Source organism: Scomber japonicus, chromosome 11, assembly GCF_027409825.1.
Source record: "Scomber japonicus isolate fScoJap1 chromosome 11, fScoJap1.pri, whole genome shotgun sequence".
In the NCBI taxonomy this organism is placed as follows: Eukaryota; Metazoa; Chordata; class Actinopteri; order Scombriformes; family Scombridae; genus Scomber; species Scomber japonicus.
The window spans coordinates 21,548,023-21,567,501 of record NC_070588.1 but is presented as its reverse complement, the minus strand read 5'-3'; the positions used below and the strand labels follow the sequence as shown (position 1 = coordinate 21,567,501).

Genomic DNA, 19,479 nt, shown 5'->3' with positions numbered 1-19,479 from the left:
TCTCGCGAGATTTTGTAAGACCGAGAATAGTTTTCTAAGTACAATGACTCAATACTCTACTACTATCCTATATTATATTCTTCATATTATTATTCAAATCTTATATTTACCAGTGATATTATTTCTAATTATTCCAAATATGAAAAGAAAATCTCTTTTTCCTCAGTTTAATTTCTGCTCATTCTCTTTTGACCTCAAAAAAGGAAAAACATATTTCAATTTCATCTTTTTTATTTTAAAACAAAAATCAAATAACTACTGTTTTTTTGTTTTTCAATACTTGGTCCTGAAAGAATAATTGAAGGACCAAAAGATACATGGACCATTTTTGCTGCCAGTGTGTTTGTTCTCACTGTCAGGGTTTACTGTATCAAAAGGCCTCATGTGGTGCCTCAATTTGGTCATTTGCTTAAAATAAATGTCCAAAATTAACATTTGAATTTGATCAGCAGTGGATACTGACAGTATTCCTCACTTTAAACTGCCAGTGGGCCGATATATTTGGTGTACACATTTTTTATAAAAGTGAAATGGTGGATTTTTACACGACTGGCAACCCAGTTGTACAGTTTCACTTTCATTTCTTCTTCTAAAATCTTTTGCCAACTGGATTATGCTAGGCGTGGTCTGTATAGGTGTGTCTGCCCACACAAACCACTTGAAATGTTTCAGAAAAGTATTATTTACCTCAGGAAAAGAAATATGATCAGTTTACAGCTACAAAATGACTTACATCATGCAATCAGGAAGTATCAAGCCTGCATCTTATCTCTCTCTCTCTCTCTCTCTCTCTCTCTCTGTCTCTCTCTCTCTCTCTCTCTCTCTCTCTCTCTCACACACACACACACACACACACACACACACACACACACACACACACACACACACACACACACACAACAAAAGAAGAGACATAGATTGAATTATCACAAGTCTTTTATGTAAAAAAAAAAATAGACAAGTCACCAAGTAGTGACATCACCATACTTAATGTACAATATAGCATCTCAAATAACAAACATTTCATGACGGATATTAATGAACAATATCTACATTCAGAGCATGATCCCTCCACAGGGAATAAGTTAGCGCTATACAGTGATCTCTGATTATTATTCACATTGAGAAACATTTTTAAATTGTAGTGTACATGAAAGCCCACAAAGAGCAGACCGCGAGGCTCTCAGAGACCCCAAAAGACAACAGCTCATACACTAAGCCTGAACAGCAGGTGGTAGGACAGGGTTTCTAATGACAGGCTGACAACAGAGAAGCAAGAAGACAGACAACAAGAATAGGGATGAGAAATGTAGTAAAAAGACAGTAAGAAAAGGGAAAAATGGAGAAAAATTAAAAAGTGATTAAAAGGAACATGAGCTTTTTTTAATTTCATACAAATAAATAAAGACATGTAAAGGGAAGAAACAAAGAACAAAGATGTGACAAATTGAGAAAAAACATTCATGACAGCTAACCAAGCCGTACATTTTTATTTATCTGTATCTTTCTTATTTACAGTAACAGTGGGATGATTAACTCCTGGGTGAACTAGTGCAGATGAAGTTGGCAGGAGACCGTCATCCACATACTTCCCCACTTTTAATGTGAACACAGATAGATGCATTAACTTAGATCAGTCCGGCTGGCCCATTCATACATCTATTATATTACTATCGCATGGATCCTCTGTTCTTCATAAAAATAAACAGACGAGTGTATGACTAGAGGATCACTTTACTGTACTGTGAAATGACTGTGTGTGATGGGTTTATCTTTTCAGTATCTTCACCGCACCATGGCACCGCAGTCAAATTTATAACATTTGCCGTTATCTCAATATTTGGTACATATTTGTGAGTTTAAAAAAAAAGGAAAAGTACAGATTTTTGTGGAAAGAAATTCTAATGTGTATTGATGTTGGCAATACAGCACAGATAGCCACATGATACTAGCGTTCAGGGGGGGGCAGTTTGGTGGAAGGTGATGGAGGAAGTGCAGAGGATTTCATGATTTGATGTCAGAGAAGCTTGTGTAGGTCTCACTGCAACTGGATGATGTGCTGAGATTTCCAGAGCCACTGCCCTCTGTTACACACACACACACACACACACACACACACAGGTTAATGTCAGATAAAGTACTCTAGCTTCACAACTTGTTAATGTCACACACATTTTCTTTGGGATTGTTTGTTTGCACACCTGAGCTGGAGAGAGATTGGCAAGATTTGGACTTTCCAATCAGGGTGATAAGATTGGGAGCAGCGATCCAGCCCTCCGTAGAGGAGCTCAGGTTACGCACAAACCTACATGACACATGAACACACACACACGTCATTGCTGCTATAATGGTGTTTCAAAAAAATGTCTCATAACCAACAATAAGATTGTTTTCTCACCACTGTCCATCATCCCCTTCCTTGACAAGCTGCACCATGTCTCCGCTCTTCACTGAGAGCTCTTGAGCACTGCCCTTCTCAAAGTCGGCCATTACTGTATATTTGCCAGCACACTGTTCATAATCAAAATAGGAAAACAAACCAAACACAAAAATTACAAACTGAAAAATCCATAAATCAAGAGTTAAATGAACACATCGATATTTTTCTGTTATGAGAACACCAGTCAATGTGTGTCAACTTTAAAGCTGCACTCATTTAAAAAACATTGTTTGTCATAGTATGGACCAAGAGAATTATTACCTCAGTTCCTCAGTTTAAGGGAGTTTAATTAAGTTCATAATTAGGTTGCACAGGCTGCAGCTTCACTGTTTTGGTTTAGTGTCACTGATGTTATTAACTCTAATCCAATTGCCGCAGGCTGCTGCTTTCAGCCAAAAAGTTATAATAAACTCACTGTATGCTAGCTACCCTGCAATAAATGGAAAAAAGGTTGAGTTAGTGACTGGCTAGTGATCATAGAAGATCATTTAGAAGCTAAAGAGGCATATCTTTCCCTCAGGAGTTGAAAGATAGCAAAACAGAGCTAAAAGGGAAAAAAAATATTGGAATTATGTTTATTAGTTTGCCAGAAACAGAACAAATTAACATTAATGTTAATCCATGTCTGGTAGATGTGTGAATAAGAAATTGTTTGATAACATGGTTGCCATGAAAGGTGATATATGTCAATGTTGTGTTTACACCTTACACCTTAAAATCAATGATTGCTGCTTTACGAACATCTGAATTTAATTCAAGCTTTAATCAAATCAATTAAAAATGAGCCATGTACAATGTCATGTGTGGTAAATTACATGTGGTGCATTCAAAAAACAGGGATTTTAAAGGAAGTTAGTTTTAAATCAGTTAACATGATGCATGTGTCATCTGGACATAATTATATCAAATGACATGTTTTAAAAACCACATAAATACATAGACACTACACAGTAGTTTCAAAATAACATGTTGCATGTTGACCATAGTGCAGCTACAGGACACAGCTACTAATAATGTAATATGCACTGACTTCAGTACACTTTCAGCTTCACAGTGTCAGTTTCATGGATTGTTAAGGACTTTTAAGGAAAAGTTTTTGTTGCTTCAGAGGACATTACATTGATTTATATTAATACCCTTGAGACTTACACTATCTTAAACATAACTGCTACACCTAAATCTATCCCTGACAAAAAAGAGAGATCCTCACCTGAAAATGTAATCGTTTCCCGTTGTCCCATTTATGGAGAAACTTTTTGTCCATAAATGGGAGTTAGATCCTTGCTATGTTTCTGATTGAACAAATTTCTGTCCCCACAATGTAACTTGTACTAGTATAAATAGGCCTATCACATGTTTTTCACACACAGTGACTCACCAGCTTCTTCCCATTGTCCTCCTCTGGGTCAGAGTTAAGAGGATCCTCAGCACTGGAATAGCCATCATTTTCCTCTGAGGCATCCAGTGACAGGGAGGCCTTGTTCCAGCCTGAGGGGAAGAGGGAGACACGGGTACTTAGTTTAGCAACATTTAGCTTCAGCTGCTGCCCAACACGTGCATGACCTGCTAGTGAGAAATCTACAAGTGTGAAAAAGTGAGAGGAAGCACCACAAAAAGACTAATCCCATTAATCCCAGCATGACACAATCTGTCCTACAACTATTACCAAAAAAATCTAATATTGGGTTGATGAGCATGCAACTCCATATTTTAAACTCTCTGACGCAAACAAAAGAATAGGTAAAGTGGCAGGCATCCATTCCTCCATACCAGTGTGCATTTCTAGGATTTTGACCAAGCCTTAAGTGGGACGGACAAATTGAGAGAGATGCTCTAGGACGGGTTTATAGTAGTGAAACAGTGGGCCAAACGCACAGCCAGCACGAGCTGGCTGGTGCCAGTATACCTCTCCACTTTGTCTGAAAGACACTAGAGGTGCTGAACCACCTGGCCCTGCTCAGGTGGAGAGGAGGGCCTGCATCTGAGGGACAGGAGGCAATGGAAACATAGCGAGTCATTCACTCTGAAGTCGAGAGCTTGGCTGTGCTCAGGCATCATGGTCGAACAGCTACTGAGACAGGGAGAGTATGCAGTAATTGCTAAAGAAAACAGCTACCTTTGAACCCAAATGGCGTAGGATCGCTCTGGCGTTTCGTCTTGTGATCGGGGCTTGTTGGAGATCCTGCCACCAAACAAGAAAAAGGAGGAACAAGGACAGATGTTGAGGCAAATACTGACCAGAAATATTAAATTCTGAGTACTAAAGGTCTAATGCGAAACAGCAACTTCCAGCCCTGACGCACAATAAACTAACAGTTGGGTGACAGAAGCTAAGGAAAGACAACTAAAACAGAAATAGCAAACTAAATCTACTTAGGAGAATCTGCGGATGCTTATTCAAAATGCAGCACAATGTTGTGATGCTTTTTGAAAGGAAGTCTTGACTACTTTAAAAGAATGCATCAGCAATGCAGGCTGTTTTTCAGAGCGACATTTTGAATGTCACATTAGGTGAAGCACAGGTGTAAATAATACAATCATAGAGAGTTCAATCCATTTAGCTGCTTTAGTTTCAGGGTCCTGTGCATGCTGGTTCATTGTCATGGTGTGCTGGGACACTTAAATAGAACTGTGTTTTTCCTTCTATGATAAGTCAGCATGTCTGCTGTGAAAAAGGCACTGTGCTGCATGGAATGAAACTGGGGTCTAGAGCTCTGTGATACCTGGTAACAGGAGAATCGTCATGGGTAATGTAAAACTTTTATCGTCCGTAGTTGAGGGCTCTGTGGAAGGAAGCACGTAGTATTTGACCTATTGACCAAACGTCTTTAAAAATGTATTGCTTCGTTACTCATTTTGTCCTTAAGTCACTTTTCAGAACTACACTTATTTGCTTACATGCAGAGAGTTAGATGAGAAGATCAGTACCGCTCTTTCATTTGTACAATCAATTTTAAAGTAAAAATGAAGCTACTGTCAGCAGCTGGTTATCACAGAATAAAGACTGGAAACAGCTGGCCTGGCACTGTCCAAAGGTAATAAAAGCTGCCATCCAGGCACATACAAATTTTATTAATTATGTTATATCCCATTTGTTAAATATGTATACAAACCAAAGTGTAAAACTGACAACATGTGGTTTTTATAGGGGGTTATGGGCTGCACAATAATTTAGCTGGGAGCAGCTGCAACTTTCTTGTGTCTTTTCGTCATTATACAGACATGTAGGGCTGCAACTAACAATTATTTTCATTATTGATTAATTGATTATTTTCTCAATAGTTTGTTAGTTTGTCGATAAAATGTCAGAAAATGGTAAAAGATGACAATTGCTGTTTCCTATAGTCAAAGTAAATTTTAGAAAGTTAATTTTCTGTCACTCAGCTAATGCAGCTCTATAATTATGAGGGTTGTATCTACCTCTCAGCAAGAAAAGGAATATGTTTTTTTTTTCAAAATGTAGAAATATTCCTTTAAACGACTCAACCAAATTCTTTGACTTCCACCAAATGGAATTTTACAAATGCACATGATGATGTGATATTTTGCATATGAAATTGACAATGGTCTGCAGTTACCTTTCTGAACTTTGAGGTTACTGAAGCCCTGTAAAGTAAAGCGCTTTTTAGCCACAGCAGCTCTGTCTGAGGTAGGGCTTGTCACAGCCTCATCTGACCAAGAAGGCAAGCAAGAGGAAGAGGGACAAGATGACAAAAAGAGGTAAGGAAGAAAGATGAATCAAGCAAGTTTAAAGGAGGGAAAGCAACAGAAAGGAAATGTTAAATGATCCAGTGGAAGAGAAAGAAGTTAAGACATGGATCAGTCATTAAAGGGAAGGTCATATGTACAGTGCATGCACTACAAATGTTAAACATATATTTGTTTAAATAAAGAAGGGTTGCATCTTTCTGGGTCTCTCTGCTCACCTTTTGCTATGGGTTTTGGTGAAGAAGAAGAATTGGCATCAGGGCTGCAGGGCTCAGCTTTCTTCTCCTCTCCCTTTTTAAAGCTCTTCTGACCGCTCTTGAATGGACTGTGGGTGAACCAAAGAGGGGGTTGTTAAGAGTTTTGGGTTAAGAATTTCAACAGAATCTGAAAGAATTGTGAGAGAGAATGAACAAAGTGTAGGATACAGGCCTGGGAGAGACTGATTGCCCATTTCAAACCTGCATACCTAGTATGCCTATCATGATCATCATCACCTGCCTCTTCTCTGCCTCTGAGTGGCTCTGATCATCTCACTTCCCAAAGTATAAACCTATCCAACTGGGCCCTCGGGTATCTTTGATGGACTGCAAGGCAAATGGGTATGCATGTCTGGCAGTGGCAAATGGTCTCTCCCATACAGGCTTACCTTAGATTCACTCCACTTGACCCAGGAGGAAACTGGAAAACCTGATCTGGAGCCCTCTGCTGGCTGGCTACTGAAAGACAGAGAAGGTTAACATCCAAACACCCAAACATCTACAGACATTTTACTTTTATAATTATCACTACTATTATTATTATTATTATTATTATTATTATTATTAGTGGTTCAGTTTATTAGTGTAACGTTAACCGGGAATCAGACACAGGTGAACATTAATTTACAAAACTGTACCTCTGGCTGCCTCCAGCTGAGTTGTCAAAACCTTCCTAATCTCATTTACCCAGGTGGTTTTAACATCAGTTGTGGGTGCCTGAAATGCAACAAATAACATATAATGTGTATACTGTATATTGCTTACCACTATTACCAGTAATCCATTGTGTTTACATACCTGAACAATGTAGACCTCTTCTCTGGAGTTGCACCAGATTTCAAACTTCTTGTTATCTCCTTTTGCATTCTCTGTAATGCCCACAGCACTCATCTGTTTAAATAGACAATAGGGGGAAACATTATTTAACACAAACCCAACAGTATTAGAGACAAATGCAATGAAACACAAAATTGAAGAAGTAGAGGTGCTCACATTGAGAGACTGTTTGAAGCTATAAGAGGGAGCTTTCTCGTAGCCTTCCCCATTTTCCTCCCTCCTCTTGCAGAAGAGCAGCGCCTTCTCGTGGAGGAAGAGGTGTCTCTGCATGGGCTTGAAACGGGCCAGATCCTTAACCTTGGCATGACCTTTCTTGTGTTCTGTCCACACGCTGAACGAGCCCTGCATCAGCAGCTTTCCCAGCTCACTCATGTTACCCTAAGAAAGAAGAGAAATCATGGGAAAGATGCTATAAAATATAGCTGATCAACCACATATACTGTACATATGCTGATCTGCAAACAGCTGTCTTATCAAATACATATTTGTTTCTGTCAGCTTCGTGTCTATACTCTGAGAAATGTGTCTGTTTTTTCACAGAAGAGCTGCCTCAAGTTTCTCTTATTTAAATATTATGGCTGGCTCCTCACATCACTTCTTGCCTTACTCTTCACTCATCACCCTCCTTGTATCATGAATAATTGACACAGTGAACATACACATAGAACATACATAGAACTTCACTTGTGATAATGTAGTTTCACACTAGAAAGTTACATTCATGGAGGAGGATGGAAAGCAGATGTAATTGTGTAGATGCTATGCAAAGAACAGTATTTCTACATGTCTTCAGAAATGTATGGAACTCAATAAGTGACAAATCAAAAATTTCAATCAAAATATAAATTGCTGCCTCTGGTAGTATTGAAATATGCATGAAAGATTATTGTGAGACAGGCTACTCTTTTGTACCTTGTTTGTCATCATGGTCACAGAGTGGATGGCGCTGTGTGTAGTTATTACATCATTCAAGAGTGTTGAAAAAAAGATTTTAAAATGTTTGCCTCAAGCTGCAAATTGAAGCCAGATGAAGCCATGGTACGGCTGCTTTGTTTATTAAATCATTCATTGTTTTTCATAGCTTCTTATGTAATAACACTATCATATGTACATATCCTCAGGAATAGACACTTGTGGGACAGTTGATATGTATTTTATTTTTTTATTTTGAAATGTAACTTTAAATGTTATTTTATTTTTTTATATTTAATATGTGCATGTTTGTCATGTTTCTTTTTCTATGTATGTAATAATTAACCTGTCTCCCTTTATATACTCCCTGTTTTGTCCTTAAATGACAGAGAGACCCATGAAACACTGTCCTTCTGCTCTCTATCTGTGTAAGTGCCAAATAAAGTAATTTAATCTAATTTTCATTCTGAGGGCTCCTGGAAACTTTCCCAGGACATCACAGTATAGCACAGATCCCCTTGGTTTTTAAACAATATCATATTCAACACCATATGCATATCCATGTCTCTGTCTTCCATTTTATGCCAACGACCCATCTCAACAGTCTGTTCTGTGACTGATGAGCCTGTGTCCTGTTTAATAGACCTCACCTCATATCCTGTAATGGCGATGAGGTGCATGGAGTCATTGACAGCCTTGAGGATTCCCAAGATGGAGGTCAGCGCATCCTGCAGGTCATCAGTCCCTTCACAGGTCTTACTGTACTTAAGCATCTCCTACAGTCAGCAACACATAAACATTTAGCTCACAGCCATGACTGCCAGGGTGGAGTTTGCTAAAAAAAGACAGACAGCATGGTACCTTCAGTAGCAGCTGATATTTGGTGATTCTCTGAACAGGTTTCAGCAGATAAGAATCTAAGCCCAGTTTATGCTCCAGCTTTTTCTGACACTCCTGATGAAAACAAGACAAATTACCATTGTTTAAAAATAGAACACATACATGTATTTATTAAGTTAAAAAGCAGGACATGCTGGCATTTTGTCCACCTGGAAGAAGGCGCAGTCTGAGCACTGCCTCCACAGGCTTTCAGAGCGAGGCTTGTTGTGACAGTACTTCTCATAGATCTCCAGGTCGGTCATCTGAGAAAGGAAAATGTTTTTTATGTAAGAAACCTTCTCATCAGAACATGTTTTCCCTGAAAATCTCATAATTCACTCACCCTCTCTAGAAAACACCTTCCAACCAGCTCAGGGCAGTCGGTGTACTGCTCCAGCTCCCTCAGGAATGTCCTGGAAATGACAAAATCATGATGGAAGAGCAAAGATTAGGGAAAACAAAGAGAAGATTTTTGGTGAAAATGCTGACTAACTCTCAAGTCACAATGCAGATATCATCACTGACAGCTAGAGGACGCTCATTCACCTCTTGTGGAAGTGGTAGATTTCTGGCATGTTACCAAACAGAACCTCCTTTTTGTTCTGCAAAGGAGTAGGGATGAGGTGGGCCATTGCTGGATTATCCATCTCAGAGGCATATCCCTGCAACACACAAGAACACATGACATTCAAAGCACAAGTAAAAGATAGAGACTAGTAAACCTTTTGTGGAGTGGATTTAAACACCTGTAATACACAGAGCAGCTCCTCCACGTAGGCCCTCTCAGTTTCCAGCAACTCGTTCATAACATGTCTGAGAGAGAGAGAGAAAGAAAGGCAGAAAGACAGCTCAAACAAAGGATACGCTGCAGGCACACTCAGGAATGACTGATGCAAAGTTACTGATAATGAGAGAACTGTTTTCACACAGTCCATCTGCCATGTAATTTGAATACAGATGAAAGCGTTATGGACGATCCCTCACCTCCTGAGCACTGCCAGGTTCTCCTCCTCCTCTGACAGAGAGGCATGTCTGCTGTTACTGTCTCCATCCAGCAATCCATTTCCCTTGGGGAAAAAAACAACATTGGATCAAAACGAGAAGCGATAGACAACACAAACTATACAGAACAACTGGAAGACGACATGTGCTGTAACAACAGTCCACTCACTTTCTCACAGTTTCCAGAGTTTCCCTCAGAGCAAATTTTCTCTTGCTGTGCTCTGTGTGCTGCAGCAGGGGAAGAGGAGGGTGTAGGGAAGAGAAATTCAAAGTTATTCTTCATCAGTTGTTAATGGTGTAGAGTTACAACATGAGAGTAATTTCTACTAATACCTGTATAGTTTGTATGGTTTTGCTCACAGTCAATCACTGCTACCGTTCTTCAATTTAATGCAACATTTGATTGACCCACTACCACAGTAGCTACAATCTGTACAGTCTGTCATGGTGAAGTTTAGTAGTGTATTTGACAGAGTTGACAGTTCAGCACACCAAGATGCCACAAAAATTAATATTTGAATCGTTTGAACAATTTTAAAAAGTCTAAAAATCATTTGGATGGGGAGGACTGGTAGCAATGGTATCGCTTGAAGGCTACTGGTATTGGTACTGGTGTTATAACTTTTTAAAGGATACCCAGCCCTTGCCTTGTGTGAAATAAATACAGTCCATGTATGGATTTATGGAAACTGACCAGGTGAGCTGAGAGGAGATTTGATAAAGGCTTCGGGTCTGGGGGCCACTGGCTGCACCGGCCTGGTCTGTTTGGCTGCTAGCTTCTTCAGGCTGACCCTCCTCTTATCAAACATCTCCTGCATGGACGTCTGCTTCTGGAAAACCTTCTCCACTTGGTCCTGCACAACACAGGAAGTCATCAGGGAGAGTGCCAGTACCCAACATGCAATAACTGTCATATGCAATTTGTCTGTATGTAGATCATTTACAATTCACTTTTTAAAGTTTGTTTACTATTTCAACACTGATAAAGTATTATAACACAAGTTGATGATGACTTTTAAAAATGCAACACTTCAGCTCTTGGGTTGGTTCTTTTACCCTGAGCTGCTGGTTGAGCACTGCCTCGTAATCTGTCCAGATGGTGTTGAGGTCTGTCAGTCGGTTCTGGCCTGCATTATCCAGGTAACGCTCCAGCTCCTGCAGTGCTATCTCTGCCCCCTCGTGTGATTGACACTTGTCTACTGGTTGAGAAGCCAGCAGGTATATACCATCATCACACCACTTAGAAGCCTGTAGAGGACATGAAAGGAGGAACAACTGATGAGGAACAACAAACAAGACAAGAAATCTACATTTCAAGTGTCTCTGTCTTGTTTACTCACCCTGTCCAAACAGTGATGCAGCTCCATGGCTTTGAGGAGGTGGTCCTTCTTGGCCTTCAAATTGCTGCTCACATCCTCACTGACTGCTCTGAGCTCGCTGCATTTGGGCTGAATGGAGTCCTCAGCATAGTGGGAGTTCTGGATCAGTTCATCACCCTCACAGGCCAACGACAAAGCTCTGTCCAGCACCTCCTGTGGACCAGTGTGGAACAATTAGGTTTTCCTTCATCAAGGAGGTTAATTTTGCAAAGCAGTATTGAGCATTAATGATACACGGTATGTACATAAGCATAAAACATAGGGAAAATCCTCAGAACAATGCTCACACATTATTATCATTATTATTTTCTTCCCTTGTTTGCTTTGTTGTATATACACAAGTAATAACTCATTAATCAATCATTATTGAAGGTCTACACTGTATACTATGGTTTACATAGACAAATATCATAAATGGAAAAAGGCTGATATGTGGTACAAAGTGGGCATAGTTTTAAGTCCACTTACGTTTGTCAACACAGAATCTCAGATAGAGAAGAATTTGTCCTTGGACCCCCTGAGTATGTATTAACCTTCTCTAACTGCATGAACTACATCAAGTCTCTCAGACACAAACAAAAGAAACATTAGGTGGATTTTAAGATTTCTAATGTATTTAATCCATGTAGACGATCCATGAACATACAAGTTTTCTATATGGCTTATAAATGTATTTTCTTTTTCTGAAACTTACTACTACTACTCATTTATCAACTCAATCCTGAAAATTGGAAGGCATTTTTTTTGCTTTCTAACTGTAAATGAACCTATGCTTCATCAGACCTTATTCATGAAGGTGGTTTGTATTGTAGATGTTAAAAGGATTATGAATTTGATGATCTATATTCAGTCATTTGAAATGGTGGCTGGTTCACTATGGTCTATTTTGTCCCATCCACATCCCAATGCTATCACAGTCTCTATTTAAAGACATTATTCATTTGGAACAAAATGACAAGTGATGTTTTCACAAGCTAAATTTAAATGAGACATTCCTAGAGAGATATTATTAGATGTGAAACAGCTCTAGTATCATATATACTGTAACAGTGATGTGCTCTTCATGCCTAGGTTAGACAAAGCTTTCACTGTGGCAGGGTGGGTATAACTTACACTGACTTTCTCCTCATAGGTGGTGAGCTCACTGAAGATATGGTCAGCGTGGGCTGGGCTGATCCCCACCTCAGAGAAGGTTGCCAGTTTCTCAGACACCTGATCCAGCAGAGCCCTCACCTACAGCAGAAACACCACAGACATGTTTCAAGTTTAAAAAGGAACAATGTGAACTCTGTATGACGTCTACAGATGATTTCACCTGAGCTTGAAAGTTCTAGCTCACCTCTCTGTAGTTGTGCTCAAAGTGGCGCAGTTGGAGACACTGTTCCAGTTTGGTCTGGTGCCTCACCCAGAACTCATCGAAAGCCCTTTCTGTCTCATCCAGCTGAGACAGCAGCCTGAAATAGGAGCAAAGGATGGAGCAAAGATGCAGTTAAGTAGAGAAAAAGCAGTGGGGAAGAAGTGAATAAGATATGAAATGCAGCGGGGATGCTGACAGAGGTATTTGTATATTCTTTTAGTTTTTTCTGTTCTTATGCGTGTGTGCTTGCTATGTAGACATAATGCCACTTGACATGAAAGTCAGTGCCCTCAGTGCTGCTTAAAATACTGACTGAAGCACAGTGCCTTGTCAACTATTATTCCAATTGTACTGATAGGCAGAAACCATTCAGCTATGAACAAATCAACAGTAACAAAGAAACAAAAAGTCTGCTGGCTTTATGCTTTAATCTGTCCCACTGAGAGGACATTGAGTGCAATTGTGTAACAACAGTAGCTCTTTACTGTATATCTAGTCCAGCACTGATACCCAACATACTATCAAATGACTGCAGCGTGTTACTAAAAAAGTAGTGGACTCAGATGTGGAGCTGACAGTAATTTTGTTGATCACAAGTGGCAGCATTTCAACCTTTTCATGAGATGATACGTCCTATAATGTTCGGACCTGATTGATTGGTGGGAGCCAGCAATATCGTCTCTAGTGGTTCTAACCTCTGTACTGTAGCCATGTTCTCCATTTCATCCTGGTTCATGTTGTGGTCTGGGTTTCGCACCACAGGCTCATTAATGCTCTCCAGCAGCCTACTGCCCTGTCCCAGAGCCACCAGCAGATCCTCCTGCAAACACACACAGACAGAGTAAACTGCAGTCCAAATGCATGACTGTAAACATCTTTGTGTGTGTGTTAAAGGCGTTACCTTCATTTTGTCTTTCTTGTCTTTGTGTATGCTCAGCAGGTTGGTTGTTGCCTGGGTTTCATTGGGGAGTTCAGTTTCTGCCAGCTCGGTCCCAAAAGACTGCAGGGTCTGTGCTGTTTTCTTTACCATCAGTGCAAAGCCTTCAATAGCCTGATGCATGAAATACATGAGAGGCAATTAAGAAAATATCTAATTTGCAAATTCCTTGACTCAGATGATGCTCATATAATAGTTTTTACACTTTTATGGGATGTATGTTTCATTGCTGTTGTTGCTTGTTATGGCTTTAATGAAGTGAACATTTTATGAGGGTTTGATAGATAGTACATGTTTTGATTACTATTTATTAATTTTAGTCTGTTTTACCTCATTTTCTAGTGTTTCACCATTTCATTGCTTTCGTTTATGTGTTGTAATTATAAAGTTCCTTGTAATAGCTGTGTGGATAAGTGTCCGTGCTGACAGCTCAGTGTAAAGTGGAGTGTACAGTATGTACATACGGTGCGATGAGAGATCCACTTCTCGTGACAGTACTCCTGCGTCCCACCGAGTTCTTGAGTCAGCTGGGTTCGGTCGATGTAGGAGTGCAGCTCAGTTATTGAGCTCAGCATAATCACCTGAAACAAAAACACCCATTACCCACATGACATTTGATTATAAATATATTCAGTAATTTTATTGACTGTGAACATTGTTCTGAAATCTTCTCTGACATTTTCAGTAGATTGAACTCAATTCATGAATCCCAGAGGGGAGGACACACATCACTGATGGATTATGAATATTGCTTTCAGAAGTAAGAGTGACTGCACGCACCGGCACCTTCATCTTGAACTCATCCTTGTTGAACTTGAAGAGGATGTCGGAGAGTGTGCGCTGAAGGAGGGTGGTGGGCCTCAGAACCAGAACCAGCTGGAGGTTCCCAGGGAAGGAGCCCTGAAAAGAAAAAGAGAGAGAGGATGATGGAGACTGTCACTTATGTAACAGAGCAGACTGGATCCTCCTCCACACCGAGTAGAAAATATGAGCATCTCATTAAAGCACAACATCATCTGTTCTTTCAGCAGCCAGCCTGCACTTATATCATTCCCTACCTTTGTCTCTTCCTTTGTCTCCCATGTGAAAATGCTCACTAAAAACACATTCAAGCATGTGCAGAAGCATGTAGAATGCAAGGAATGGGCAAGATGTAGGATGCTGGACACCATCCTGTGGCAGGGACATTAATCTTCACCTCCCTGAGATGTTTTCTGCATGAATAATGAGGCACAGAGAATTGAGACCAGCTCACACCTGTATATGTGTGCAGGCACATGTGCTCTGATTTTCATTACCCAGCCAGCATTATAAGCACTTAAAATAACAGAATTTTGTAACACTTGTGAATATGGAATGAGGCACAAACTAATCTTTTGACAAATAATCTCCTCTTACAAGCATGTCATCCTAACTAAGCATAAACTTAACTCATGAACTCACATTTATCATACCATGCAGTTACCACACACTCAGCTCAGCCAAGAGAACCAATAAAATGCCAATTACAATGTCAGAATTGACACCCACTGACAGACTAAAAACTGCTGTGAGAGCAGTTGGATGATGGTTGAGGGAGGAGGCTGCTCTCCCCTCCTGAGGCAATCCGATTGTTAATGCTACTTTAATTAGCTAATGACCTAAACGGCTGGTTCGCCTGACTGGCTGTCCTCCCCGAGTGAGTTGGGGAATGCTGCTCTAAGCAGAAATGACAATGAATACATTGTCAATAAAAACCACTTGGGATAGGTACTGTTAATGGAATTAATAAATCAGTTCAAGTGTCCTCACTGACCTGCCAGCACAAGCAGAAGCACTGTGTTAAAAATGGTCACTCGCTGCCTGGAGATACGAAATTACTGTGGGACATACTGCTGTTTCTATATCATAATAGTCGTAGGTGCTACCATACAACAATAACCTATTCAGTGTAGTTATGGGTAGGGTTTTTACATTTTGCAGCACACTCAGAAATGGCTTCTTAAAGGAGAAGTCTGGTGATATTCTATGTTTTTCTTATTGTCAACAGATCCCATAAAAAGATCCCTACTAACTATCTTTGTGTATCCAAAGCCTGATTCCTCTGTGTCATAGAGCTCCATTATTACTCAAAAACTATTAAAACACATAAAAAAACTTGGTGACTCATTCCTTCATTATGATGGACATGGGCACTGTAAGCCCATGTATACCATCCCGCTGCTGTGACATCTCACTGGTGCACAGAATCTGTTTGAAAACAGCCCCCAACTAATGCACCATTTACTCCTGTTTTAGTAATACAGAGCCCAGCATTATTTTGCCTTTTTTATCATGAAAGTATACAGTCATGACCCATTTTTCAAGTATTTAGTATGAATGAATGAGCTTGGGCTAAAGTAATGAGAGACAGACTAATGGGTATGGGATTTGTTGACAATATAGAATATCGCAAGCCTTATCCTTTAAATGTATATTGTAGCTCCTAACCATTCAAGCGTGCTGCTAGGATCTGCGGTTGCTGGCAGTCATGGTCATGGGCTGCTTGTTCTTTGTTCTTTGTCAAACATAGACCCGCACATACACACACACACACACACACACACACACACACACACACACACACACAAAGAGACAAGAGAGGAGGGTATATTTTAAGGACTGAGACAGTATCACCACAGTCTATAAACACACTTCTTGTCTGTCATCAGCTCAAACCCAGCCATGCAAGGAACTGGGTAGTTTTCATTGAAACACACTGACCCACTTTTACATAATTATGCGTAGTGTGTACTTGTAGAAATAGACACGGAAAAAGAAATAAGACAAAGAGAATCATTCGACAGCATTCTCATAAATTCAGACTCTCTCTCTCTCTCTCTCTCTCTCTCTCTCTCTCTCTCTCTCTCTCTCTCTCTCTCTCTCTCTCTCTCTCTCTCTCTCTCTCTCTCTCTCTCTCTCTCTCTCTCTCTAACACACACACACACAGACAGCCATATACATGTAAACACTGACTCCACTACAAATAGATACTAGCTGCTCGAGAAGAGTCAGCTTTCATCATCATCTATTTAGCAACCTACAGTTGAATTGGCCCAAACAGGACATTATTGCGGGGATGACTGAATGCCCCCTATTACCAACCTGTCAAGCCTGTAGAGTCCCCCTTGTGGGATTAATAAAGCTTGATTTAATTTCAAATGAGTGACTGGGTCTCCTAAGTCTCTGGAGACCATGGGTGGTGATATTCATCTCTCATTCTCTCTCTGGGACGTTTCATCTTTTCGTATATATTCCCCCTCATCAGTATGTTTTGATTTACGACGTATAAAAAACATCTGTGTATTACACTGGCAGATAATGGAAGCTCAGTGTTGTTGTGAATTAAACTGCAAAAATATTAAAAACTGGACACTTTCAGTTTCAGTTTGAATGTCCATTGTTTTAAAATACCCCCCCCCCAAACCCCCCCCCCCCAACCACACACACACACACAGCTTATGGAGAGCCTCCCGACAGAGAGAATGGAACACAGATGAACAGATAGATGCTGCGGCTCATCACCCACAGGATAACATACCTGAGTGAGAGTGAGCAGAAGTTGGAAGCGCATTGATTACTTCTGATTCTGTAACACTGCATTCTCCTTATTCAGCAACATAAACAACATGACTGATATCAACTCACAAAAGGTGAAATTAACCATTAAGTACTAATGAAATAGGTAATAGGAGGAGGAATTATGTGCTAAAAAGGAGAGAAACATTGTCAAACATGATAGGCTGCACCTCCTTAAATTCCGTGTAAAGTAAGAATAAATATGTGTTCAGAGTTTGACATACCACAGAAAAGTGTGTTGTTAACCACCCTGCCAAATTTGAATAATAAAAAAAATCGCCAAATATATGAAATTAGGCTTCAAAGTTGTGTAAAAATCAGCCTCTGTCTCTGCTCCCAAATGCTCTGGGCATGCCCGCTGAGTTTGCTGAAACCCCGCCTCCTACCAAGTGTCACCTGTCAATCAAAGTCACCACCTCTACCAGAAACACCTCTGAGAGCTTTCTACGGCTAGTATGAATGTATTTATACCGCCACAGCAGCAGGGGTGGGTTTATGCTAATCATCACCGCGTTATCCTCCCACTAAATCCTGAACACAGGAATTTTGAAACACAGTTTATGAAGCCGAGCTCCACAATTCAAATCTAAATGGTTCAATGCTTTTTACACATTTTTTAGAAATACATTTATGACCTATTTAATGTGTTTAGAAGACAATGTCTGAATTTACTTTACACAGTCTTTAAACAGCATGGTAGTCCTTCAACCACACTGACTATTAGTTTTCCTTTTTTTTATTTAGTAAACTCAGTATCCTCACTTTATTTTGCTCTCTTGTAAGATGTAAACATATATGTTGTTTTTTCATAATAATAAAGAAATACGATAAGTGAGACAATTAAATGAATGAGCAGACAAAAGGAACCTAATCTCCTTCTGCCTTTTTTGGCATGCGACTGCTTATTTTTCCCTCTAGCTATGGACACACATGGCAAGCTCTGATGCTGATGGGAGAGGGATCAAGGATGGGGTTGGCTCATATCAGCCCCACAGGGTCATTGAGATATTAGTCTATTATCTACACCCTGACACGCATGTGAAGCTCTGAAAACGAGAGAAGGACGCTTCAACACCTCTTCGTAGCCTGACAAACTTCTTCTACTGAGCACCTCTTTTCATCTCAGCAGTTGATTAGAGGTACATTTCTCTCCCACAAACACAGACCTTTACAAAATCAGACAAAGAAGACAGAAAGTAAGTGCACTGACACACCACATCTGCACACAAAGACAAACTTACTGCAATACGAAGCAGGGTCCCTTTGACGGCTGCCCATCGGTCTTGCCGGCGATCGATGACCAGGATGAAACCCACGCCAGTTGATGACAAACTGGAACACACAAAGAGGCATTTGGTCATAATTTAAAAACTGGTCCATTAAACCCTGGATAGATCAGGGGTGAGTACATTACAGTGAATTATCACACACTGCTGAATAGTATGGAGGGCCACAGAGAAAGCAATCTATTGTATGATGCATAGTAGTAACAGACTTAATGGAAAAAAGACAAAAAGAACTAAATAAATAAATACAACATGTAGTTTTACTGCATGATAGAGTGAAGAAGCCAAGTGCTTGTTCACAGTTCATTTTGTTCTGCTGCTCTTTATCCTTTTAGACAGCTAGTGCAGTTCATGAAAAGAGATGCTGTGGAGCACCTCCAGATTTCTTGGCCATCAGCTTAAAGCCCCCTGTTCTCTCCCTGAGCCCCCCTCTCCCCTGCTGTCCTCTGTGGTCCCAGGAGAGAAGAAGGCTACATGGTTTACACACCACTGACAATCAATTGCAACTGCATCACATGCAGCTCCTCTCTGCATACCTAAAGACATGCACCTGAGCCCCTGATCACTGTCAGTACCTTTCACATAGATATATCCTAGTAATCCTCAAGTGTTTGCCTTCATGTCCGCCATTCTGCAGCTACTAACTGCACAAACATGGAGTGAGCAGATGAAAAGAACGGTCCTGCATGCAAAATAAAAACACACGAGAAAGGGATGCGTCTCAGAGGTGGAACCCAGCGTGCTGTGTTGTTTGTAGGGGAGGGAGCCAAATGCTTCAGACCATCACAGCATTCAGCCTCCACTCCCCCTACACTTTGCATCTAACAGCCATCCAATGAGGCACTAGCAGCTGCTGGGACACAAGCCTATTACAAGGCGGCTGCAAAA

General features: G+C 40.3%; 1 protein-coding gene across 5 annotated transcripts in view; it reads right to left on the bottom strand.

Annotated features, from left to right (window-relative positions):
• Positions 1 to 924: 924 nt before the first annotated feature.
• mcf2lb (mcf.2 cell line derived transforming sequence-like b) overlaps positions 925 to 19,479 on the bottom strand; it is a 33,401-nt gene continuing 14,846 nt past the window's right edge. For 3 of the 5 annotated variants that reach the window (XM_053328332.1, XM_053328330.1, XM_053328333.1), the window contains exons 4-31: positions 18,547 to 18,637; positions 14,489 to 14,608; positions 14,173 to 14,289; positions 13,673 to 13,822; positions 13,467 to 13,591; positions 12,754 to 12,868; positions 12,528 to 12,647; positions 11,376 to 11,567; positions 11,092 to 11,283; positions 10,730 to 10,889; positions 10,205 to 10,263; positions 10,018 to 10,100; positions 9,780 to 9,846; positions 9,580 to 9,695; positions 9,377 to 9,446; positions 9,204 to 9,296; positions 9,016 to 9,108; positions 8,805 to 8,930; positions 7,399 to 7,620; positions 7,204 to 7,296; positions 7,044 to 7,122; positions 6,795 to 6,861; positions 6,367 to 6,473; positions 4,557 to 4,622; positions 3,819 to 3,928; positions 2,399 to 2,511; positions 2,202 to 2,305; positions 925 to 2,084 (exon numbers count right to left, since the gene is read on the bottom strand). In XM_053328332.1, coding sequence (XP_053184307.1) covers positions 2,005 to 2,084; positions 2,202 to 2,305; positions 2,399 to 2,511; positions 3,819 to 3,928; positions 4,557 to 4,622; positions 6,367 to 6,473; positions 6,795 to 6,861; positions 7,044 to 7,122; positions 7,204 to 7,296; positions 7,399 to 7,620; positions 8,805 to 8,930; positions 9,016 to 9,108; positions 9,204 to 9,296; positions 9,377 to 9,446; positions 9,580 to 9,695; positions 9,780 to 9,846; positions 10,018 to 10,100; positions 10,205 to 10,263; positions 10,730 to 10,889; positions 11,092 to 11,283; positions 11,376 to 11,567; positions 12,528 to 12,647; positions 12,754 to 12,868; positions 13,467 to 13,591; positions 13,673 to 13,822; positions 14,173 to 14,289; positions 14,489 to 14,608; positions 18,547 to 18,637 — 3,130 coding nt within the window. In that variant the 3' untranslated portion in view covers positions 925 to 2,004. Of the gene's footprint in view, positions 2,085 to 2,201; positions 2,306 to 2,398; positions 2,512 to 3,818; positions 3,929 to 4,346; positions 4,422 to 4,556; positions 4,623 to 6,002; positions 6,112 to 6,366; positions 6,474 to 6,794; positions 6,862 to 7,043; positions 7,123 to 7,203; positions 7,297 to 7,398; positions 7,621 to 8,804; positions 8,931 to 9,015; positions 9,109 to 9,203; positions 9,297 to 9,376; positions 9,447 to 9,579; positions 9,696 to 9,779; positions 9,847 to 10,017; positions 10,101 to 10,204; positions 10,264 to 10,729; positions 10,890 to 11,091; positions 11,284 to 11,375; positions 11,568 to 12,527; positions 12,648 to 12,753; positions 12,869 to 13,466; positions 13,592 to 13,672; positions 13,823 to 14,172; positions 14,290 to 14,488; positions 14,609 to 18,546; positions 18,638 to 19,479 lie in introns of all 5 variants that reach the window. The other 2 variants (XM_053328334.1, XM_053328331.1) reach the window with 2 other exon arrangements.